This window comes from Indicator indicator, chromosome Z (genome assembly GCF_027791375.1).
Source record: "Indicator indicator isolate 239-I01 chromosome Z, UM_Iind_1.1, whole genome shotgun sequence".
Taxonomy (NCBI): Eukaryota; Metazoa; Chordata; class Aves; order Piciformes; family Indicatoridae; genus Indicator; species Indicator indicator.
Genome location: NC_072053.1, coordinates 71,952,060 through 71,975,732, shown reverse-complemented (window position 1 = coordinate 71,975,732; position 23,673 = coordinate 71,952,060). Strand labels below are relative to the sequence as shown.

Here is a 23,673-nt window from a genome sequence, read left to right as displayed (position 1 = left end):
TTGTTAACTATTTTTCTGTTGTTTGTTTGTTTGTTTGTTTTTGAGTGCAATGCAGTTTCCAGCATTTATTTGTTTCTAGAATTTAAAGAAATTATATGTGGTTTGAGCTAAGGTTGGTTGTTTTATGAATGAGTGCAATCAAGTCATGTGAGAGAGAAGATGATGAAAACATGTGCATGGATGGGGAAAATACAGTTACAGGACAAATGGGGTTTTTATGTCCTGCTCGGTAAAGATTGTAGTACAGTGTTGCCTGAAAACATGTAAATTTAAATTAACTTCAGAGAACAGCACAAAAGAGCCTCCTGAAAGCCGCAGGTGATTTTTCTCCTGTTTGTAGCATAAATAATTTGTGTCATGATAGAGATAATGAAGTGCCGCAGTGGATTCACAGATAAGGAAAGCACGCCAGGAAAAAAATGCTTAACAATAAAGGACAACGCAAAACAAAAGGGATGTGAAGCCATTGCAAGGATTTGGTAGTGTTTTCCTAATTTCTGTAGAGATTTCAGTATGCAGTTCATGCTCTCCAAACTCTTGACACAGTGAGTGACCAATTGTAATAGCAATTACTTCAAAAGTTTGTTACATGCTATGATGCTAATTTCCAGATTTGTTACTCCCCCCATACTTTCTCCATTTATATTTTCATTATGAAGAGCAGAATATAATTTTCTAATTAGATCAATTTTGAAAAGTGATTGAGAGCTTACATTGTATTAGAATTTTGCGTGTTAAGATGATAAAAGAAGAGGAGGTACTAGCCTGGCAGTCATTTCATTTAAACAAGGTGGCCTGCATTACCCTTTATCCTTAGTAAAGAATATAAAAGTTGTTACTTCATTTGAAGTGCCCCAGACCAAAGCAGTTTGCTCTTTTTGATTGAGAGTTACTTAAAGAAAAGCTTTCTTGTGCTTTTGCCATGCTACTGAAGAGCCTGTGCCAGAAAATATAAGTTGATTTTAAATTTGAAAAATATGCGGTAGGGATAAACACTAAAGACATGAATAATGCAGTCTGAGGAGGGAGAAAAGATGTACTACTGGTTTATACCTAAAATACTTATTCATGTTTATAGCTGTGTATGTGAGGGTGTTTTATGGAATGTTCTAGTAATTCTTATTCTTGAGGGATTCAAAGGTATGAAGGGAATAAGGTTGTGTTTGGATACTCCAGACCACTAAGGACATATAACTTCAAATTAGTCCAGGAAATTATACACTTGTATTTCTTAATTAGTTTTGCTTTAAAATAGAATCACGTGTGATGCAGAATTTCCACAAAATATACTTAGCTATTGGAAACTGTTATGAGTAACTTGAACTGTCTTATTTTGTTTCTTTTTGGCATGTATCTACTTTGAGAACAATAGTTGGTTATCTGGAGGAACAAATGAAGCCTTTTGTCTTTGTGTGTTGATTTCTAGCAATCACTCTTGCCTAATAAATCTCCTTATCCCTACAGAGATAATTAATTAGAAAAGAAGGTATGGCAAATGGCAGTCAAAGAGTAGCTGCTCAATTTTAAGTAGAGTCAATTACTTAAGTACTGTGCTAAATTGAGCCCTTGAAGCATCAGCAATGCCAGTTTAACTGGAAACATTCATTGTTCTTCATGTGAATTAAGAACATTGTTCTTAATGTAAATTGAAATGTGTAGGTGAAATTTGTGTGTTTTTCTTTATAAGATTGCCTTGACTGCTTTCTCTTACTTAAATAAGCTGTTAGGTAAAGTACACGTTCATACATGTACAGATGTATGCATGTACATATATACACATACATTTGGTAGGAGAGGCTCTTTTGCTCCCCAGTTAGAAGGGAAAATACATGAATAGTTGGCTTCCTTTTTTGTTATCTTTACCAGTGACCTTTACTGCAGTCTGCAGCCAAGACTGAAAAATTGGCAGTCAGGTTGGGTATCGCCTTTCTTTTGTTGTCTGGCAGAAATCCTAAATTGTTAGGAAATGAGACTTGACAGTTTGTGTTATTAATTGGAGAACAATCTAACCATATTATGACTGACTTCAATCTAATGCCTCACATCAATTGTCTCCTGTCATCCTCTAAGGATACATAAATGTGTTTTGTTTGGTTTTGTTTGGGTTTGTTTTTGTTGTTTGATTTGGGGATTTTTGTTTGGTTTTGGTTTTTTTAAATGCTATCACTCAAGACTTCAGGAAATGTCATCGTTCAAGGAATATCTGTTCTCACGTGGAACATAATTTATGTAATGAAGTAATACCAAAGGCTGGGGTAAATGAAAGTAAGTTTTCTGTAAGAGCTGACTTGACTGTACTGGATCTAAAATAACCTGCTGTGTAACTGTTTATTCAGTTCAGCCTATGTGTTCTCTGGCTATGACCACTGCTACTCTAGTTGCTGAAAGTACAAAAAGAAAAGTACTGTCACCCATACTCATGTGCCAGACCTTTAGTTAGATATGTTGATTCCACATAATTCTTTGAATGTAATTATTTCCTCACTGCTCTGTTTTTGTTGAGAAAGCACAAGTGTTTTTACTATAGTAATTTCAAAACTCATTTAGTGGAAGTATTGTCTCCCAAGTAGAGCTTTTTATCTCTCCAAATAAATGGCTGATTCTTTAGTAAGCTACTAAAGCTAGTACTAGCTTACTAAAGCTTAGTACTAGCTTTAGTAAGTAGTACTAGCTAGTACTAGCTTTAGTAAGTAACAGCTGCATAGCTAGATTCAAGTTCATATGAGCTTAAAACACACATTTGTCCTTTTTTTCCCTATGTAAATAGAGCTTTCCAGTACTACAACTGTTTAGTTTGAATTAAAATTTATTATAGCAGCTCCTTTTAAAAAATGGCCTCCTGACAGCTTTCAGAAAAAGAAAAGTTAATGGAAGAATGAAAGTGAGATCTTAGAATTTTAATCTAGATTTAAAGTAATTTCATTATTTAATGTAATTATTTCACATCTGGCAATTTTTATTTTCTGATTCTCAGGAGTGGTGATTTCTATAAAGAGCAGCTCTTTAAGTTGTCAAGTTTTGGCTTTGGGTTTTCTTTTAAAAGGAGCTAAGGGTTTGTTTCTCACTAAAATCTTTTTCATAATGTTACAACTGATTGTGGTGGCATTAAAGCTGCTTATCTCTACCTTTCAACCATGAAACCATAGTTTAAACAGCTAGTCAAGGGGAGAGTTACAGACAAGTGAAGACACAACAAACTGGAAGAGCAGCATGTGCACATTCTTCTTTTATCCTCTGCTGCTCTGGGTTTCTTACGTGTGCAAGTAGGAGTGTGGTGGCACTCTTACCTTGTTTCTCTTCTCTGTGTAAGAATCGAGATAGAGAAGAACAGTTAAGGGAGCAGGTGCTCTCCATGGATGGCAATTATTAGCCTGTTCCCAGCTGTCTCTTTCCACTCATTACCCTGACTGCCCTAGTGGTGAGGGAAAGTGTAAATATTTACATTATCTCAGTTTGCTTTCCTGTTCCACCCCCAATCAGAACCATGTTTCACCACATGCTTCTTGGCTTCTCCCTATGGAACAGGTTCTGTGGCACAGGATCACTTGGCAGCCCATTTCCCTTTTGGGTTGCTAGCTGAAGGGTCTTGGCACTGGAGGATACACCTTTAGGAGATCTTGACTTAATTCTTCAAGTGAGATGACTTAGAGCATCACTAAAGAATAGAAATAGCTAAGATTAATTTAAGGTTGTCTGTTCCTTCAGCAAATTATTTGCCCTTTGTAAAATTCAGGTGTGTCTGAACTTAGTCTTACGTTAGTGTGAACTTTCCAATCTTACTGTTTTCCACAGAATTTTTAGGATTGGTTAGAAGATAATTACCAAAATATGTTATAGTAAATACATGTTTTGGATGAAAGTAGGATGGCAGTTAATTTCAGATCCAGTGATACTGTCAAAAGGACAAGTTTTTCAAAAAGATTAAACATCAATGTAAGCAGTCAAGAAGAATTATTACCTTGGTATTTGCCTTTCTATTATTGTGTGCTTAAACTATGTTGCTATTTAGGATTTCTTCTTGCCGTTTTTAGCGTGTGTATCTGACCCTGACCCTCATGCACAAAAGCAGTCAAGCTCTTCTACATTCCAGTGTAACTGAGACTCAAAACATTTGCTTTATTCATGAATGCTCTCAGGACAAATATGAGATAATTGAAGCTAGTGTGAAAGTTGTATATACTTGAAGAAATGGACCTGAGTATTAACAGACTAAAAATACAACATTAATTATGGATTAAAATGGTAATATGAGTTCAGAAAATCTTTAGTTACACCGTCCCTTGCTTCAGAGTTCACAGAATCACAGGAACATTCAGGTTGGAAAAGACCCTCCGGATCACCAAGTTCAACCTATAACCCTACTTTACAAAGTTCACCCCTAAGCCATATATCAAAGCACCAGATCCAAACGACCTTTAAACACATCCAGAGTTTGTGACTCTGGGCAGCCCATTCCAATGCCTGACCACTCTTTCTATAAAAAAACTTTTCCTTATGTCCAATCTAAGGCTACCCAGTTGTAGCTCAAGGCCATTCCCTCTTGTTCTGTCACTGATTACCTGTGAGAAGAAACCAGCACCAGCCCCTCTGCAGCGTCCTTTCAGGTAGTTGTAGAGAGCAATGTGGTTTCCCCTCAGCCTCCTCTTTTCCAAACTAAAGAGCCCCAGCTCCCTCAGTCACTTCTCATAAGATTTGTTCTCCAGACTCTTCACCAGCTTCCTTGCCCTCTTCTGTACTTTCTCCAGCACCTCAACATCTCTCCTGAATTGAGGTGGCCAAAACTGTACACGATTTGACACAAGACACAGCGTTAGACATGTATCAGAAAAGACTTCCTTTGAGGAGTCTTTCTTTTTATTTTCTTTCTTCCCTTTAAGAAGTCTGTTAGCTTGGATAAATACTTACTTATGGTGTGGGAGAAAATTCTTATGGAAGAGGTTCGGAAAGCTAATAATGTGCTTGATTAAAAATAAAATTTGTTTTTTGTTTAAAAGCTCTTTTCAATTAAACTAATGTTCAATTTGTATATGCTATCATATAAAACTATTATATTCTCAAAGTCTTTGGCATTATTAGTTAAACTGATGTACTAATAGTCTTGGTACTTTTGGGAATGCTATACTAGAGAGTACTCCACAGTTGCTCAGACACTGAATTGTACTGCAATCTGATATAAATTTTTAGTCCAGAAAGATGCACAAGATTGGCTTGTTACACTTCTCATACTATGAAATGCCGGTCACTGTACACATACAGCAAATAGAAAATTTGATAATATAAATGCTGTGGCCATATAGAGACAGAAAACTGAAGTGCAGTGGCCATTATTGGATTTATTTATGTTCACAGTATATACAGCACACTAAATCGATCTCTCTCCTCTTTATCCTAGTGAAAGAGAGCCAAAAGTCTTGTAGAAAGCTTGGCCTGTTACTTGGGGGTTTGTTTTTAGTATTGGGACCAGCTACCCATGAAGCTGCAGTCAGTCATGTTAGTCTTAAAAGGGAAGGAAAAGGATATTTCTGATCTCTCTAAGATGAATCAAATGTTGAAAAAGCATAGTAGTTTCTGTGTTTACAAACCAAAACCTGTTCAATATTCAATTTTCTTTTAAATTGGGATGAATCTATTGTGGAGGAAGACTCTTTAAAATGACATCTCAAGCTAAATAACCTATGGACAAATTCAACTTCACTGTCACCAAATTTTAGTGAAGCCAGATCTGTATTGCAGCAGAGTAGGTTGTTTTTTCCCTCCCATTAAGCAGTTCTATTACTTTTTTTGTATACCAGGACCACACACAGTTCTTGGCACATTTCACTGGAGCTTTAGCAGTTTGTCTGCTCAGTAACATTTAATTTCCATTTTACTTGCTTTGTTGTAAAGTATGCTATCTAAGTACTAGTGAAAAGGATTGTGATAAATTTGTTATTCTGTCTTAGTTTTTGAGTGACTCTTATCTCTGCCAAGCACAGCTATCCTCACATTTTTCTTTGTTTCTGTAGGCTGCCTTGTATCGGATGAGTGGGGATTGGAATCCTTTACACATTGATCCAAGTTTTGCTTCTCTTGGAGGTGAGATGAGGGATACCATTTTATTAATACTTGTACAAAGAATGATGTAAATATATTTTTTAATTTGCACTGTACATTTTTGATAAGCTAGAATAAGCAGTGCTGTTTTTTAACTGTTGCAGTGCCATAATTAGATGTCTTCAATGTTCTGTGTATCTCCCATAATATCCTCATAGAAATGCTTAGGAAACATGGCATAGATGTCTGGTCGGTGAGGTGGATTGAAAACTGGTGTGACAACAGAGTTCAGAGGGTTGTCATCAGTGGTGCAAAGTCATCTTGAAGGCCTGTGGCCAGTGGTGTTCCCCAAGGATTGGTACTAGGTCCAGTTTTGTTCAATGTCTTTATCAATGACCTGGATGAGGGGATTGAGAGTACCCTCTCAGCAAGTTCGCTGATGATAGAAAACTGGGGGGTTTGGCTGACATCCCATTGGCTGTGCAGCCATGCAACATGACCTGGACAGGCTGGAGAGCTGGGTGCAGGCAAACCTCATAAAGTTTAATCAGGACATGTGCAGGGTCCTACATCTGGGGAGGAATAACAACAGGCACAAGTACAGGTTAGGGGCTGCCCTGCTGGAAAGCAGATCCACAGAGAAAGACCTTGGAGTGCTGGTGGACAGCAAGTTCTCCATGGAAGAGCAATGTACCCTTGTGGCCAACAGAGCCAATGGTATCCTAGGATGCATCAAGAATGGTGTGTCCAGCAGGTCTAGGGAAGTTCTACCTCTCTGCTCTGTCCTGGTGAGACCACACCTGGAATACTGTGTCCAGATTTGGGCTCCCCAGTTCAAGACAGACAGAGAACTGCTGGAGAGCATCCAGCAGAGAGCCACGAGGATGGTTAGGGGACTTCAGCATTTCCCCTATGAAGAGAGACTGAAATCCCTGGGGCTATTTAATCTGGAGAAGACTGAGAGGGGATGTTATCAATGTGTATAAATATCTGAGGGGTGGGTGTCGAGTGGATGGGGCCAAACTCTTTTCAGTGATGCACAGTAATAAGACAAGGAACAATGGGTTCAAACTTGAGCATAGAAGATTTCACCTCAACATGAGGAGAAACTTTACAGTGAGGGTGATGGAGCACTGGAACAGGCTGCCCAGGGGGTTTGTGGAGTCCTCTTCTCTGGAGACTTTCAAAACCCACCTGGATGCGTTCCTGTGTGGGCTACCCTAAAGGATCCTGCTTTGGCAGCTGGGTTGGACCTGATGATCTCTTGAGGTCTCTTCCAAACTCTAATATACTGTGATACTGTGAATGTTAAATGATGCTTAGACTCTACTTACAATGGAAACCTGGCTCCTAACCTTGTTTTCCTTTCAGATCTTAGTATGTTAACAACCATTTCTACAATCTATTTCACATAAGTAGACATAATTGACTTGTCAAAATTCAGAAGGAATTCCATGAATTCTTTGATAGATAATTCTTTCAATCTAAGTAATTTTGAAATTATGTTGGTCTTGGTGTAGTCTTGTCAATCCAAATAAAACACAGGAGGAGGGAAGAGAGTTCATTAGCACTTCTCTCCTCTAAAATTCCTTAACTGCAACTCTTGTTAATGCTGCAGTTTATGTAATACTACATGCCAAAACACAGAACAGAGGCTACTTTAACTCATTCTTGCAGAGATGTAGTTACTAAAGAAGGGTCTGTTTTCTTAAATTTCTATTGTAAGGCCTTTAAAATTTTTTTTTCAGTCCTTGCTAGTAGTATGGGGTGATTACGCAAGGTAGACAGCAATTTGATTTACTTAAGAAATTTTTCTAAATGTATATTATCATCATAAACTTTACTGTATGACTATTATTACTGTAATAGTCATCTGCATATCTCTGGTGTCTTAATACGTAAGTGTTATTGTATGATGTACCTACCAAGCCAAATAGAGCAAAGCTGTGCCTTCTTGTTCAGTTCACTTCCACAAATACATCCTTTCATAAATACATACTAAGCATTTCAATTAACTCCCTTTTATGTAAGTTTGTGTTAATAAATAATGATAATCACACATTACGGTCTTTAAAGAGATTTACCTAGTTTATTAAACAATTCTTTTTTTTTGTTCAGCTGATGATTTTTGATACATACTTAAAGTCACCCAATTACTCTTGAAGATGCTGGAGGAGAAAAATACATGCTTGTAATTGAAAATCCAGTCTCATCCTATAAAAAATCCTAAAAACCAAAAGGAGTAGAAATCTACTTGCTCACACAGAGTGCTGGCACTTTAGACAGTGAGAAAATGAAATTAATTTGGTAGATGAGGTAATAGTCTCTTTGAAAATAATACTGCCAGACTGGATTTTGGAACTGTGGCAGTTCCTACTCATATACTAAATGTGGGTTCAAACACAGAAGAAAAATACTGCAGGGATATTCTACAAGTATTTTTTTCTACTTACACCAAGCATTTCTTTGGACGTATTCATACACTTTCTTGTCTTGGTTCTCTATAGATGTTCTCTTTGACTGGCTGTCACCGCTCCGTACTTGAAGCAAGCATTCAGTGACTATTTTTAAACCTTAGTGTGAATAATGTTTTGAAACTACATGAAAACACCTGTTTTTATCCTTATGCCTTTATTTCTATAATTTGTGAGTATTTCTGAGATCTTAAAAAGCGAAAGGAGCGTTTACTTTGTTTTCATTTTAGTCTTGATAAAAGACTTGGTTTTTGAGTATGCACTAGTGTTATGAAGAAAATACTTAGACCATATATATTTGTCTCTTTCTGAGTTCTGAAAATAGTGGTGGCTTTTGGTTCTTGCATGGTGGACTGAACTAAGCTTTTAAAGAGCTAAATGCCACTAAACACTCTGTATGAGAGATATTGAATATTGATACTATTAAAATAATGGCAGTAAGCTGTTTTAAAATTGATTGCATGGTGTCTTTGTGCTTTCAGAAATACTTGCTGTGTCGGTGTGAGCTGAAATTCCCCCCCCACCGACAATAACCAGGCTAGCTCAGTCTGGAAGCAAATGAAAAGCTGTATTTACAAGCAGAGTCTAAAATCTACAATGAAATGCAATGAATATGTACAAATATACAAAATTCACGACATTCACAAATATATACAATCAACAGAAAAAGCACAACCGATCTCCCTTTGCTTCCCCCCAAGGGGACCCTCCCAAAGGGGCCTCTCTCTCTCCCAGGAGCTTCCCCCCCAGACCCCCCTGGACAGAGAAGCAGAGTTAGTTAAGCAGAAAGTTGTTAACTTAGCTGCCAAGGTCAGTAGTGTTATCTTCAGCCAGAAGAGAAGAAGAAACAGCAGCCAGACAGCCCAGCAACTGCCCCCACTGCCGAACGCAGAATGTGCAGAATGCCTACTTTGTTTTGGGTAATAGTTCTTAAACATTTCTATCTATCCAATGGAAGTGTTTAGAACAATCGTTATTTTGCTTTCTTACACCCAATAGTGACTTATTTACATTCTTTCACTTTCTCTGTTCTGAACTTTGCAAGGAAAAATTAAAAAGACAGTTTCAAACCATCACAGTCCACCCCTTCTAAACAATTCCATTGGCTGCTACTACCATTTATCTAATCTAAAATAATATCTACAACACTAGGTGAATAAAGACCATAGTCCATTCCGGCTATCTCAGATGTAGATGATTCAAAAGAGTCAAATCACAGGAAAAACAGCAAACAGCTTGTTTCCTCGCAGATGGAGCGAAGAAAGGAACAGGGACTCTCAGGTGACTCAGGGCTCTCAGGGTTCGTGCACCGTAGATCTCATGGACTCTCCTCTTGGGCGCGATGCTGTATCTGCGCAACACTCTGAATTTAACCTCTCTCAGCCAAAGTTAGATTTCTTTGTGGAATGCACTGAAATTCACCATTTTCTTGCATCACCCAATAGGTGTGACCAGGACCTTCAGCAGAAACCACCCCTCGGACAGGTTTGGCCTCTCCTGAAGGAGAAAATACCCAAACAGTTTTGCCTAACAGATCTTTTCTGATAACAGGAACTCTATCACCTTCCTTCCTTTCGCAACAAATCTGATTGGGCAGGTCCAGCTCGATTCACTGAACCTCTACTATTCACCAACCAGGTTGCTTGTGCTAAATGTTTCTCCCAGTTTTTCAATGATCCACCCCCCATGGCTTTGAGAGTGGTTTTCAGCAAACCGTTGTAGCGTTCGATCTTCCCTGCAGCTGGTGCATAGTAGGGAATGTGGAATATCCACTCGATGCCGTGCTCTTTGGCCCAGTTTTTTACAAGATTGTTCTTGAAATGAGTTCCATTGTCTGACTCAATCCTCTCTGGAGTTCCGTGTCTCCACAGGATTTGTCTTTCCAGACCAAGAATGGTGTTACGTGCAGTTGCATGAGGAACTGGATAAGTTTCCAGCCATCCAGTGCTTGCCTCTACCATAGTCAGCACATACTGCTTACCAGATCGAGAACGAGGTAGAGTGATGTAGTCAATCTGCCAGGCTTCACCATACTTGTACTTGGACCATCGGTCACCGTACCACAAGGGCTTGATCCGCTTTGCCTGCTTAATAGCAGCACAAATGTCACAGTCATGGATGACTTGTGTGATAGCATCCATGGAAATGTCAATGGATCTGTCACGAGCCCATCGGTAGGTTGCATCTCTGCCTTGATGTCCTGACGAGTCATGGGCCCACCGAGCTAAGAACAGCTCACCTCGGTGTTTCCAGTCAAGATCAGGATCAGGATCAGAGTTTGTGTCCACCTGGGAAACTCTTGCAGCTAGATCTGCCTGATGGTTGTGTTGTTGTTCTTCAGTAGCTTTGCTCTTAGGAATGTGAGCATCGATGTGTCTCACTTTCACTGGGATTCTCTCAATGCGAGCAGCAATGTCTTGCCACAGATCTGCAGCCCAGATTGGCTTTCCTTTCCTCTGCCAGCCATTCTTCTTCCAGTCTTTCAGCCAACCCCACAAGGCATTGGCTACCATCCACGAGTCAGTGTAGAGATAAAGCTTTGGCCATCTCTCACGTTCAGCTACGTTAAGAGCTAGCTGGACAGCTTTTACCTCTGCAAATTGACTGGATTCTCCTTCTCCATCTCTCGCTTCTGCAACTCTGCGCATTGGACTCCACACTGCAGATTTCCATCTCCGCTTGTTCCCAACAAGACGACAGGAACCGTCTGTGAACAAAGCATATCTCTTTTCATCATCAGACAGATCACTGTAAGGAGGAGCTTCCTCAGCACGAGTTACTCTCTCCTCTGGAGGTTTAGCACAGCTTGTGCCTTCTGGCCAGTTTGTGATCACCTCCACCAAACCAGGCCTTTCGAGATTTCCCATTCGAGCTCTCTGTGTTATCAGAGCCATCCACTTAGACCAGGTAGCATCTGTTGCATGATGTGGTGAAGAACCTTTGCCTTTGAACATCCAATTCAGAACTGGCAATCTAGGAGCTAGAAGAAGTTGTGACTCAGTTCCAATCACTTCAGAAGCAGCTTTCACTCCTTCATAAGCAGCTAAAATCTCTTTCTCTGTTGGAGTGTAGTTTGTCTCTGAGCCTCTGTAGCTACGACCCCAGAAACCAAGAGGATGTCCTCGTGTCTCCCCTGGAGCTCTTTGCCATAAGCACCAGGTTGGACCATTGTCACTTGCAGCTGTGTACAGAATGTTCTTAATGTCTGGACCAGTTCGGACAGGTCCCAGACCCATCGCTTGGACTACCTCTCGCTTGATCTGGTCAAAGGCTGCTTGTTGCTCAGGACCTCATTGGAAACTGTTTCTCTTTCGAGTCACATCATAGAGAGGTTTCACAATCTGACTGTATCCAGGAATGTGCAGTCTCCAAAATCCCACTATGCCTAAGAAATGCAGAGTTTCTTTCTTGTTGATGGGATTTGCCATGGTGGAGACTCTGTTTATCACATCCATTGGGATGTGACGGCGACCATCTTGCCACCGCACTCCCAGAAACTGGATTTCTCTGGCAGGTCCTTTCACCTTGTCTCGCTTGATAGCGAAACCAGCTTGCAAGAGAATGTCAATGATTTTGTTACCTTTCTCGAAGACTTCTTCAGCAGTCTCACCCCAGACGATGATGTCATCGATGAACTGAATGTGTTCTGGAGCTCCACCTTTCTCCAAAGCATCATGGATCACTGCATGGCAGATGGTTGAACTGTGAATCCACCCCTGGGGCAAACGATTGAATGTGTACTGAATGCCTCTCCAGGTGAAAGCAAACTGAGGCCTGCATTCCTCTGCTATGGGAATAGAGAAGAAAGCATTAGCAATGTCTGTGGTAGCATACCATTTGGCCTGCTTGGATTCCAGCTCATATTGGAGTTCCATCATGTCTGGTACAGCTGCACTCATGGGTGGAGTTACTTCATTCAAGGCACGGAAATCAACTGTCAGACGCCACTCTCCATTCTGCTTTCTCACAGGCCAGATTGGACTGTTGAAAGGTGAATGAGTTTTGCTGATGACCTTCTGACTCTCCAACTGACGAATCAAGTTTTGAATGGGCACCAAAGAGTCACGGTTGGTTCTGTATTGTCTGTGATGCACAGTTTGAGAAGCAACCGGCAGCTTTACATCCTCTATCTCATGTTGTCCCACAACTGCAGATTCATCTGAAAGCTCAGGTCTAATGGACAACTTCAATTTTCCTCCATCAGTTTCTACAGTTGCTATTCCAAAAGCCCATTTGTAACCCTTAGGGTCTTTAAAACGCCCTTCTCTCAGAAAATCAATTCCCAAAATACAAGGTGCATTAGGACCTGTTACAATAGTATGTTTCTTCCACTGCTTCCCAGTTAAACTTATGTCAACCTCTATCTTAAACAACTCTTGAGATCCACCAGTGACTCCCTGAATAGTTATAGATTCTCCCCCTTGATAATTTGATGGTATTATGGTGCACTGAGCTCCTGTGTCAACCAAGGCCCTGTACTTCTGAAATTTTGAAGTGCCAGGCCACTGGATGTACACATCCCAATAGATTCTGTTATCTCCATTATCCCTTACCTCCCCCTGGCAGAAGGCAGGGCACTCCTAATGGTGGGGATTACCTCCACATGTACAGCTGGCGCAACGTCCAGCACCAGAATTAGGATCACTGTTGGAGCTATCAGAGTTGTTCTGGGAAACTGAGGAAGTGACAGCTACCCTCCTGGTATTGCTACCTCGGGATCTGCCCCTCTGCAGCTCCCGTAACCTCTTGAAAAGATCAGAAGTTGGTTGACCATCCCATCTGTTCATGTTCTCACCAAACTGATCACGCAGAGTTATCCAGGTACTGCCACGTGATTGCCTCTGCTGTCTGTTTTGTTTTGACCTATTCTGGAATAGCCTCCTTGGAGCACGTCTGTTCCTAACAGCTGAAACTTGTATCCATCTGGATGAAGAGGAATCAGAATCATTCCCCTTCATCAAGTTGTATATGGAGGTTTTAAATTCCTCTTTCAGCTCTTTCATGCAATTCTTCATTTCTCCAGACAAAGTTTCAATGGCTGAAACCAAAGAAGTACGTGCAAGACTATCCTCCAACTGCCTCATTTGGTCAGTGAAATGGCCAACAGTAGGAGGTGCTCCACCATAATTTCTTGCCACAATCCTGCTTGCTAGAATAGTAGCATAATTAGGAGGAGCAAGCTTAATGAGCTTTTTGGCAAGGCCTGTTCCAACAGGAATTTCATCAGGATTCAGAGTCTTATGATCTCCATACATTATTTCTCTCACAGCAAACTCTCTCAGATGCTTGATTCCCTCAGCTATTGTGGTCTAAGGCTTAGGGTTCCATGGTAAATCATCTCTGCTGGGGTACCTCAGCGAGACTGCCAGTAGGAGGCGTGCCCACAGAGAAACTTTACCAATGCACTTGCCTAGATGCCTGTCTATACCTGTATCCTTTGAGAGCATCCCCAACTGAGAGGCCGACTTGTCGCCTACCACCAATGCTGGGGCTCCCATATCAAAACACCTGGCTAGCCAAGACAGGACTGGCTCATTATCTCCTCTGATGTAATCCTTCCTCACATGTCTAATTTCCTGTCTGGGTGCATTAGCTGACTGTATGTCATCCTCATCATCATCCTCATCATCATCATCATCCTGAGGTTGCTGTCCCCATAATCCTGTTGTAATCCTCCGTTGAATTTCCTTGAGTTCAGAGGCTCTGCCAGCAGTTGCTAATCTACCAGGGTCTACATCCTGATCTACATCTCCATCATCCATGTGGGGTCTCAAGAGATCTACCAGAGTTTTAAGGCTAACCTTCTCTTCCTTATCAGAAGGATCTTTCTTAACAGAGGGACCCTGAGTAGAAGGACCCTCATCTCCATCTGCACCATCTCCTGCAGCATCTGCATCTCCTCCTGCAGCTCCTTTACGCTTTCTGCTTACAGTGGCCACCAAATTTACTGGCTTGGTTTTCACATTCACAGCAGAGTTGGAAGAGCAAGTAGCCTTATGTCTTTCTTGACACAGTGCTATCAGTAGCCATATGATTATTCCAAAAAGTAACAAAATTAAGATTAAGGCTAGCACAAGATATCTAGGGTACCACTGGTTCCAAAGACCCTCTGTAGTTGTAAGATGAGTAACAAACTCAAATGTGTCTGCTAGCACATCCATAGTTGAGTTACCATAGCTTCTTAGCCCAATAAGACCACAACAGAATTCACCAACATTCAGTAACTTGTTCTTAACCCAAAGAAACGACTTATATGCCACATATCTCACAATCTTGTCTATCATGCAGGAAACGGCCCATCTGTAGACAATTGCACCTATAATAGATGAAATAGAATGACTCAGAATCCAAAACAGCTTCATTTTGCTTCCTAATCTGAGCAGAAATAAATCACAAGCAATCGAGCCCCGAGTTGGAGCGCTAAAAATAAAAAGTGTGTCGGTGTGAGCTGAAATTCCCCCCCCCACCAACAATAACCAGGCTAGCTCAGTCTGGAAGCAAATGAAAAGCTGTATTTACAAGCAGAGTCTAAAATCTACAATGAAATGCAATGAATATGTACAAATATACAAAATTCACGACATTCACAAATATATACAATCAACAGAAAAAGCACAATCGATCTCCCTTTGCTTCCCCCCCAAGGGGACCCTCCCAAAGGGGCCTCTCTCTCTCCCAGGAGCTTCCCCCCCAGACCCGCCTGGACAGAGAAGCACGGTTAGTTAGAGCAGAAAGTTGTTAACTTAGCTGCCAAGGTCAGTGTGTTATCTTCAGCCAGAAGAGAAGAAGAAACAGCAGCCAGACAGCCCCGCAACTGCCCCCACTGCCGAACGCAGAATGTGCAGAGTGCCTACTTTGTTTTGGGTAATAGTTCTTAAACATTTCTATCTATCCAATGGAAGTGTTTAGAACAATCGTTATTTTGCTTTCTTACACCCAATAGTGACTTATTTACATTCTTTCACTTTCTCTGTTCTGAACTTTGCAAGGAAAAATTAAAAAGACAGTTTCAAACCATCACACTTGCTCACAGTGTACAAAAACAAAGAGGGTGCTATTGGAAGTGTACATACTCAAATATTTCACAGAAATGAAATGGCAGAATAATCAGAGTGGAATACATATATAGTGAGAAAACAGACTCGCATTCCTCTAGCCTGTGAATGATGTCTCTTCTCGTAATCTAATGAGCCAACATTTCTGTTTTTTTTCCTTAATCCTGCTTGTCTTGTCTTTCCTTTGAGCTATGTCTCAATTCCCATCTTTCCCAGGACTCAGTCCTAGTGGCTTTTTTGTCTCTGTCTTGAAAGTGGGTTCTTCTATATCTTCTGATTCATTTCTGTCTAGACTTTCTTCTGTCTCCTCTTTTTCTTTGTTTCGTTGTTTTCGTTTGTCTTCTTACTCACAGCTGTTAGCCTTTGGGAAAACTTCTCGTGTATATGCTAATAGGAGTTGTTTGTTGCTCAGGAAGCCAAGAGTGGCAGAAAAGTCCAGCTAAAGCTCTGAGAGTCCTGACTTGAATCCATGGGCTCTTGCAAGTGTCATCAATTCCTGTTCACATACTCTGTCAGGTCAGAGTAACCTGCTAGGGGATCAGAATATAGTCAGTACAAGCAGCATCTTTAGGACTTAACTGTTGCACTTGAACAAATATCAGGCCAGTTTTCAAATGTTTATTTTGTCAGACTTTAACAGGACTGGGAAAAGATTGATCACTATAAACATTATCCTCTACCAAGCTTCAGCTCCTGTGCCAAAGCATAGAAGTGTGAGGAAACATGACCAAAAATGTCAACATAAATGAAACATGGCAATTTTTCCCCTCTCTTTTTCTGTTACAAATGCTAAAATGTTATTATTTGAAATAGGATTTAAGAAGCCTATACTTCATGGACTATGCACCTTTGGATTTGCTGCTAGAAACGTGTTGAAGCAGTTTGCAAGTAACGATGTGAACAGATTCAAGGCAATCAAGGTCTGTGTGTTCATTCTTTGCAGTTAATTTTTTAATTCTTCTGGGTTTACTGTCAAAAAAAAGCTTCAGGGTGGGAAAAGGCTTTTTGCACTGGCTTAAGTGCCACAATTGCTTTAACTTATTGCTGCATGTGTTTTAATATCTCTGTCTAATGTGTTTACTTAAATAGTTAAGCTTTCCACATTGCTAGTTGACTTGATTTTTCTCTCTGTTTTTCTTATTTCAGTAGATCCTATGCTTTTAAACTTTGCATGTACATATGACAAATCTGTTCACACCTCTGTTCTGTTTGTTTTTTTACTTTAGGTTCGCTTCGCAAAGCCAGTCTTTCCAGGGCAAACTTTGCAGACAGAAATGTGGAAGGAAGGAAATAGAATCCATTTTCAGACAAAGGTCAGAACACCTTCACTATTATGATCATTAGAGAAAGATGTATTGGTTAAGACTGGGGCTATATTTGGAAAAGCAAAAATGTGGCATATCACACACACCATTGAAGAAGGTTCTGTAAAGAAATTAAATAAAATGAAATATTTTTGGTTTCTGGTGTCACTAAGATTCCAGTAAAAATACCATTATAGTAATAGGAATTAATATACTCCTTGTATTAAATAATAAGTAGTCTCATTTAATTGTGTTGCATTTTCTGTGCTTGTCCTTTCTGAGAGAAAAACAGTCATTCTCACTGAGCGTAGTTTGTACTTGCTTTTTGCAGTTAATCATAATCTTTTGTATCCATCTTTTTTGACCTTTTTTTACCTTAAATCAACTTCTGACAGTTAGTTTATGCAGGTAAGCCTCTACACATTTAACTGAGTTAAGCTGAATCTACACAGAACAACTTAAAAATGGAAGTTTCATAGCAGTTGGACATGGTAACTACGCTAAAAAGGAATTTGCAGTTTTATAAATTAATTTTTAAAAATTATTTTATTGTCTTTGCATTTTGTGTGAGTATTCTGTAGTTGTAGTCTCCTGAATCTGGTAAGATACTTACTGGAAGCTAAGGGCAAAATAATCCATGTAAAGAGGAAAGTAAATTTTTGATGCTTCTGTTGTGGTATCCTAGGACACTGTGACTTTCTTAAGCTATGATTTGCTACTGGTATTTGCCAATGTGTATTGAGTTATGCAGATGGAATTTGCATTGCTTTGGTTGGCCAAAGGTTTGCAGTGCTGTCTTTGTAAAACTGTAGCCAGCTGTTAATGAATGAGTATAGCAGCAGATTCAGTTGCAGCAGTGGGGATAGTTGCAGCTGCAGGAAGGACTGGGCAGGCAAAATCTAAGAGGGGAGTCATCATAAGGGCATGGGATTGTGATTTCCTTAGGAATTCAGCTTTGTAGAGTAAATTTTGACTAAAGAAGGTACATTTTGTTTGCAGACCTGATGAGTTTTAGTAGCTGTAGGACTTCAGAATAACATCATCAAGGCTACTGTGTACAAACTCTTCATCTCTGGTTACTAGTAGTAAACAGTATAGTGTGGTGCCGCAGCTGAGCTTTGGAGATTCCTGCAGATGGCATGGCTGTATTTAGCTATATGTAGCAGGTACAGCTATATATAAAAGGTACTATTACTCAGTCCTAGCAGCATTTCTAGGCTTTAGTTGATTACTTTTGAGGGCTTCTATATATAGTGTAAATTAACAGAATTCATTATAACCTTCCAGGCCCTTTGGAATTTGTAAACAGAGCGAGACACTTAGTTGTTTTTAAAGGCTAGATTTGTTATTATGCTTGATTTGGTGATTGCTGACATGTGGAGTTTTTGGGGGATTTTGCTCCACTTTTTTTCCCACAAGTGTTTAACAGGCTTATAGCAAAACACCTTGTTTCAACAGTTACGAATTGTGCAGAATTCTGTTTCTTATTGTGTATTAGGTAGTCTGAAGTGAAGCTGTCTTTGTACTTTGTAATAAACTGGTTAAGTCAAACTAAGAGTACACATACAGCTTCACCATTTCAGTTTAAATCCATTTGCAGCATTCTCAAGTGCAGTGGCAGCAGGTGACAAAGCTCTTAAGTGTGATTTCACTAATCATTCTGTATTATGAGATCTTTCTGTATCAATTTTCTTCTCTGGCTTAACTATTTAAAAAACCAAAACAGAGGAATTCAGGTATTTTTCATCTTTCTTCTTGTAATATTTCTGGTTTTGCAATGCTTAAAAACTGTTTCTAGTCTAAGTTGCAGTGTAGGGCACCTGGAGATAATGAAACTATAGATGAACTCTTGACAATTGTGTATCTACATCAGGGAAAAAAAATGTAGAATATCTTTCTTGGAATTATTTATGAAGTAACATTAACAGTAACTTAAAGACTGGAGGTAAATTTTTGGATAAATAAGGTTTTTCTCCCATTTTGTGAACAGAGTAACACTATTATGTGCTTCTTGAGAAATTAATGCTCAAATACAATTATTTTGTTTGAAGAACTGTGTGCAAAACGCAAAGCATAGTATACTAACTTGCTACAAGACTCAAACACATTTTTGAGGTGGTGGTTTTTCACTCTAGGACTTTTAAGTTTTCTCTTTATCTCTGATTTTTAAAATGCAAGGAAGAATCTTTTGTTGCCCTGCTGTTGTGGCTTTTTGTGAATATGTTATCCTCTTTAATGTGATTGTGGTTTTGTTTTTGTGGGTTTTTTTCCCCTACCACAGGTCCAAGAAACTGGAGAAATTGCTATTGCAGGAGGCTATGTGGATATAGTACCAGGTTTGGATAAGCCTTCTGTGCTGGAGCCTGTGAAGGTAGGGGGAAGCAGTAGAAGTCTTAACTTGCCAAGCAGCATAGTTATTTTTCATAAAAAGCCACAGGAAAAAATACTTAATCACTTGCCAATCTTATTTGCAGTACTTAGATATGACTAGATGAGTTCATACATGTTGTTTAAGATACAGAGATTCACAGATCTATTTGAGGAGAAAAATACAGTCATTCTAAGATACGCAAGGTAGTTAATGAGCTTTGAAGTTCCTGATGCCAATTGAATTGTTGGAATAAGCATCACGTTGTATGTTACAAAAGAAGTGAGGCATGCACCATCAAGGCTCACGAGTTTTGAGCACTCAGGATTGAAATTAACCTAATTTGGATTTGTACCTGTAAAATCGGCACTTTGTTTTTATTTAGTAAATGTTGAAGATAAAACTCAATGTACGTTGTATTAGAGTGGCAGGAGGGCATCAGAAGAACCAAACAAATGAAAATGAGATAGTGTACTCATAGGAAAGAAAGTGTTGAAAGGAGGCTCTGATGGTTCTTGGTGCATGTGGTCAGACATAAATCGCAATATGCATTTTATGTATTTTAAAAAATCCTACGTTAAGCCTTGTGGATTTCTCACAACAAAGGGATTTGTACATGCAATGCTGAGAATGTCTTGGGTTCTTAATGTGGCCTGAAAAGCTGTGGTGCACAGTGTATTACCTTAGCATATTGTATCAGCTTTTTCTCCCATTGATTCCTACCTGGAAAGGGTGAAAATTTAGTGCATTGAATTTTGTGCAGTACTGAGATAGAACATTCGTGTGACACTTCTGATATATTCCTAGAACCCATTTCTTTTGGCTGTTTTTGTCTGAACTATTGCTAAATCTGCATTTGAAGTTCAAATACAAGCATTTGGACTTTCCAGTGAAATAATTATAGATGGGGGTTTGTTGTTGTGGTGGTTTTTTTAACAAGGCATTGACAAAGCTTACTCTGAGAAGTTAAGGTGCACTGGCAAAAGTTTGCTGCCAGCAGTGGATATTCACCAGGGAAAACTAACCTGAGTGAGTGAAGACTGGCAAACTCAGATATCATCGGGAACTCTTTTATGATTGAAAATGTTAACTTTAACCAAAGAGGTGACGAGATAGTAGCATGAAGACTACTGCATTCTGGTGTGTATAACTGTGTAGAATAACTAAAGCTATGAGAGCTTCTTTGCTCTTTTCCTGGATTAGGACCTAACTCTTGACAGCTCCAATTCCATTTAGATGAAGAATGTCAGTGGAATAGTTTGTGTAGCATTTTATTCATTACAAATAATTGTTAAAGAAGGACAATTAAAAGCTTGCAAAATAATATGCCTTTGGGAAGGTTGAAAATCTAAATGTATCTAATCTCACTCTTAAATGACAAGCACTTTGTCTACACAGTCAGGATTCCAGTGTAGACATCTTTCATGTGAAGTTAATGTGCTGATAAAAACATTTCTGTGTTCTGAAAACTGACACACCGTTTGCTGTGGAAAAAGTGGCAACGGTTATCCTGTAAAGGGAATAAAGGCCAATTCAGAAACTCTTAGAGCCCTAATTATAAAACCTATCTTAAACTATAGTGATAAGTGACAAAAACTGCAAAGGCAAGATTTGAAATAATTCTGAAGGAAGAGTCGATGAAGTGTTTTCTGCTTGAATGTACTCTTTAATGCTGACAGTTGCTAGAGGTGATTATTTGTGGTGGAAGAAGTCTTAATTGCATTTAATAATTCTGCAATAGAGACTTTCTTGGACACAGTACTTGAACTAATAGGCATATTTAGTACTTTTTAAACAGAGTTTCAATTTTAAATTCTTTCTATTCTCTTTTGAAGACTGCAGGGCTGCAGAGTGACCTTGTGTTTGAAGAAATTGGTCGTCGTGTAAAAGAAATAGGAGGTGAACTGGTAAAGAAAGTAAATGCTGTATTCCAGTGGGACATCACCAAAGATGGAAAAACAGCAATGCAATGGAGTAAGCTCTAGATTTTATGTATATTGCCCTGATGTCTTTTCTTCTTTTCCTCTTTTCCTAATGTCAACCATTCTGCATTGCCACTTAGAATTCTGAGCAGCAAGACTGCTTTCCTGTTGTTACAGGAAAATTTTAGGTAGATTGGACAGGATAATTCTCTTCTACCTGTATTGCCTTTTAAGCAATATTCAAGAGATAAGGGTTGATTTCCATTTGGACATCAGTTAATTGTTATGTTGAATATGTCTTATGGGTTATGCAAGTTGAGTACCAATACCTCAAAATGAGAGGGGGGATAAATACTGCGTCATTCAACTGAGAAGTTCTGTCTTAAAATTCATTACTGCTCTTAATCATTCCTACCATCTGCAGTTTTCCACTTTTGTATTCAGTAATTTAAATAGTGAGCATACTTAGAACTGGACAGAAGATCACCTGTGTTCTTGCTTACATTTTTGGAACATATATTAAAGGACACTCACTAATCTCCAAAACACTTAAAGTAGATACTTGTTTGTTAGAGAATCATTCTCTACACTACATCAGTCATGCCTATTGGTTCATGTGTAACTAAACATAATGTGATTATGTGTATAATAACAACCAGAAAACTATCTTCAGGATGATTTATCATTGTCTCCAGTTTTGGAACTGCTTTGTCATATAAACTCATCTTTATGTATGTTCAAGGAATTGAGAGACAGATCAATGGAAGAAAAATACAATGTTGAGTCTTCAAGACCTGAATAAAATTTCTTGCTTGGGAAGACCTTAAGCTGCCAGCTGCTGAATTCGAAACAGACACACTAATGATTTAGGCCTTACCTCCCTATCTGGAAGGATGATCTATGGAACTACAGGCCTGTCAGTCTGACCTAAGTGCCAGGAAGGGCAGGAACAGGGCAGAGAATAGAGAAGGGCAATCAGACTCATCGAGAGCCTGGAGCACATGACCTACGAGGAGTGTCTGAGGGAGCTGGGGTTGTTCAGTCTGGAGAAGAGGAGGCTGGTGGGAAACCTCATCACTCTCTACAACTACCTGAAGGGAGGTTGGAGCAAGGAGGGGGCCAGCCTCTTCTCTTTGGTGGCAAGCAACTAGACTAGAGGAAATGGTTTCAAGCTGCACCAGGGGAGGTTCAGGCTGAATGCTAGGAAGTACTTCTTCACAGAGAGGATTATCACAGAGAGGAATGGTCTGCCCAGGGCAGTGGTGGAGTTACCGTCCCTGGAGGTGTTTAAGCAGTGTATAGACCTGGCACTTAGGAATATGGTTTAGTATTCACCCACCAGTACTGGGTCGAAGGTTGGACTGGGTGATCTCTGAGGTCTTTTAGAACAGGATGTTTTCTGTGATTCTGTGATTGTGAGTCCAAATTTTCATATAAAGTAAAGATGTGGATGCTTTTCCATTGTAGACAAAGAGTGTTCTTCCTTTGAGTAAATGAAGAGTAAGCCCTTACTGTTTTTCAAACAAAGCTTATTCTCTCTTCCTACTGAAGCAGTGGGAGGAAAGCAGTGCCTTTTCCCAGTGCTTATTTGCCTAGCTAAAAGGGATTAAGCAAACATAACTTTGTCCTGTTCCCTCCTCTTCTTCTTGCACTGAACAGTATCTAATTTTGCATGAATTTAGAACTACTTAAAGCTCCCTGTGGGATGAAGGGTGGAGGAGGTAGGCTAATATTTTAAACATTTCCTGTTACTGCCTGTTATGATCCTAAATGAAATATTTCCAGAATCTTGGAGAAGCGACTGCAAATTACTGTACAGTATGGTCAGTTCCTTCAAGCTTAAATATCAAAAGAGTGGCTAGTGTTCATGAATTATTGTAGTCTCTATGCTGTAGTAATAATTATGTAAGGCTGAATATAAATGTTTAGGTGACAGGAAGGGTGTTTGTAGAAAATGTTGTTCTCATCATGAATATTGGTATGCAGGTACTCCCTCTGTATATCACTTTTTTTCCGAAGACTTTTCTGTGTTGTCTGATAGTTTATTGAAAACTTAGATGTCTTTGAAATGTCAAGCAGTTAAAGAATGAACAAGGCAGGAGGTAGTTATTATTAAAATAATTAAAAATGTTTCAGTTAATAATTTAAATATTTAAATGAATTATTAAAATGGTTATGTACACTCACTGGTAGAGTGTTAACAGTTGTGACAGCTATAGCGTCAGCTCTCACAGTGTGTCCTTGTGTGGATTAATACCATGCTATTGTTGCTGTCTGCTTGTCAATTGCTAGTGGCAAGGTATATAGATAGGCTTGATGGAATTTTTATTTTGTCTTTTTTTTCTTTAAAACATTTTTCTGATCTTAAAAAAAAACAAAACTCGAACAAATGCAGACACACATAAAAAACACCCCAAAGAAAGCAAGCAAACAAACAAAAGCACCCATCCCCAAGACTCTTGTAATTCACATGAATGATGATGACCAATTTAGAATACAAAGCATTGACAATGTCAT

General features: G+C 39.3%; 1 protein-coding gene across 1 annotated transcript in view; it reads left to right on the top strand.

Moving 5' to 3' along the window:
• Window positions 1-23,673, top strand: part of HSD17B4 (hydroxysteroid 17-beta dehydrogenase 4) — a 65,353-nt gene that overhangs the window by 34,526 nt on the left and 7,154 nt on the right. The window contains exons 18-22 of the mRNA XM_054397228.1: window positions 6,006-6,075; window positions 16,376-16,482; window positions 16,789-16,875; window positions 19,148-19,237; window positions 21,070-21,208. Coding sequence (XP_054253203.1) covers window positions 6,006-6,075; window positions 16,376-16,482; window positions 16,789-16,875; window positions 19,148-19,237; window positions 21,070-21,208 — 493 coding nt within the window. The remainder of the gene's footprint in view (window positions 1-6,005; window positions 6,076-16,375; window positions 16,483-16,788; window positions 16,876-19,147; window positions 19,238-21,069; window positions 21,209-23,673) is intronic.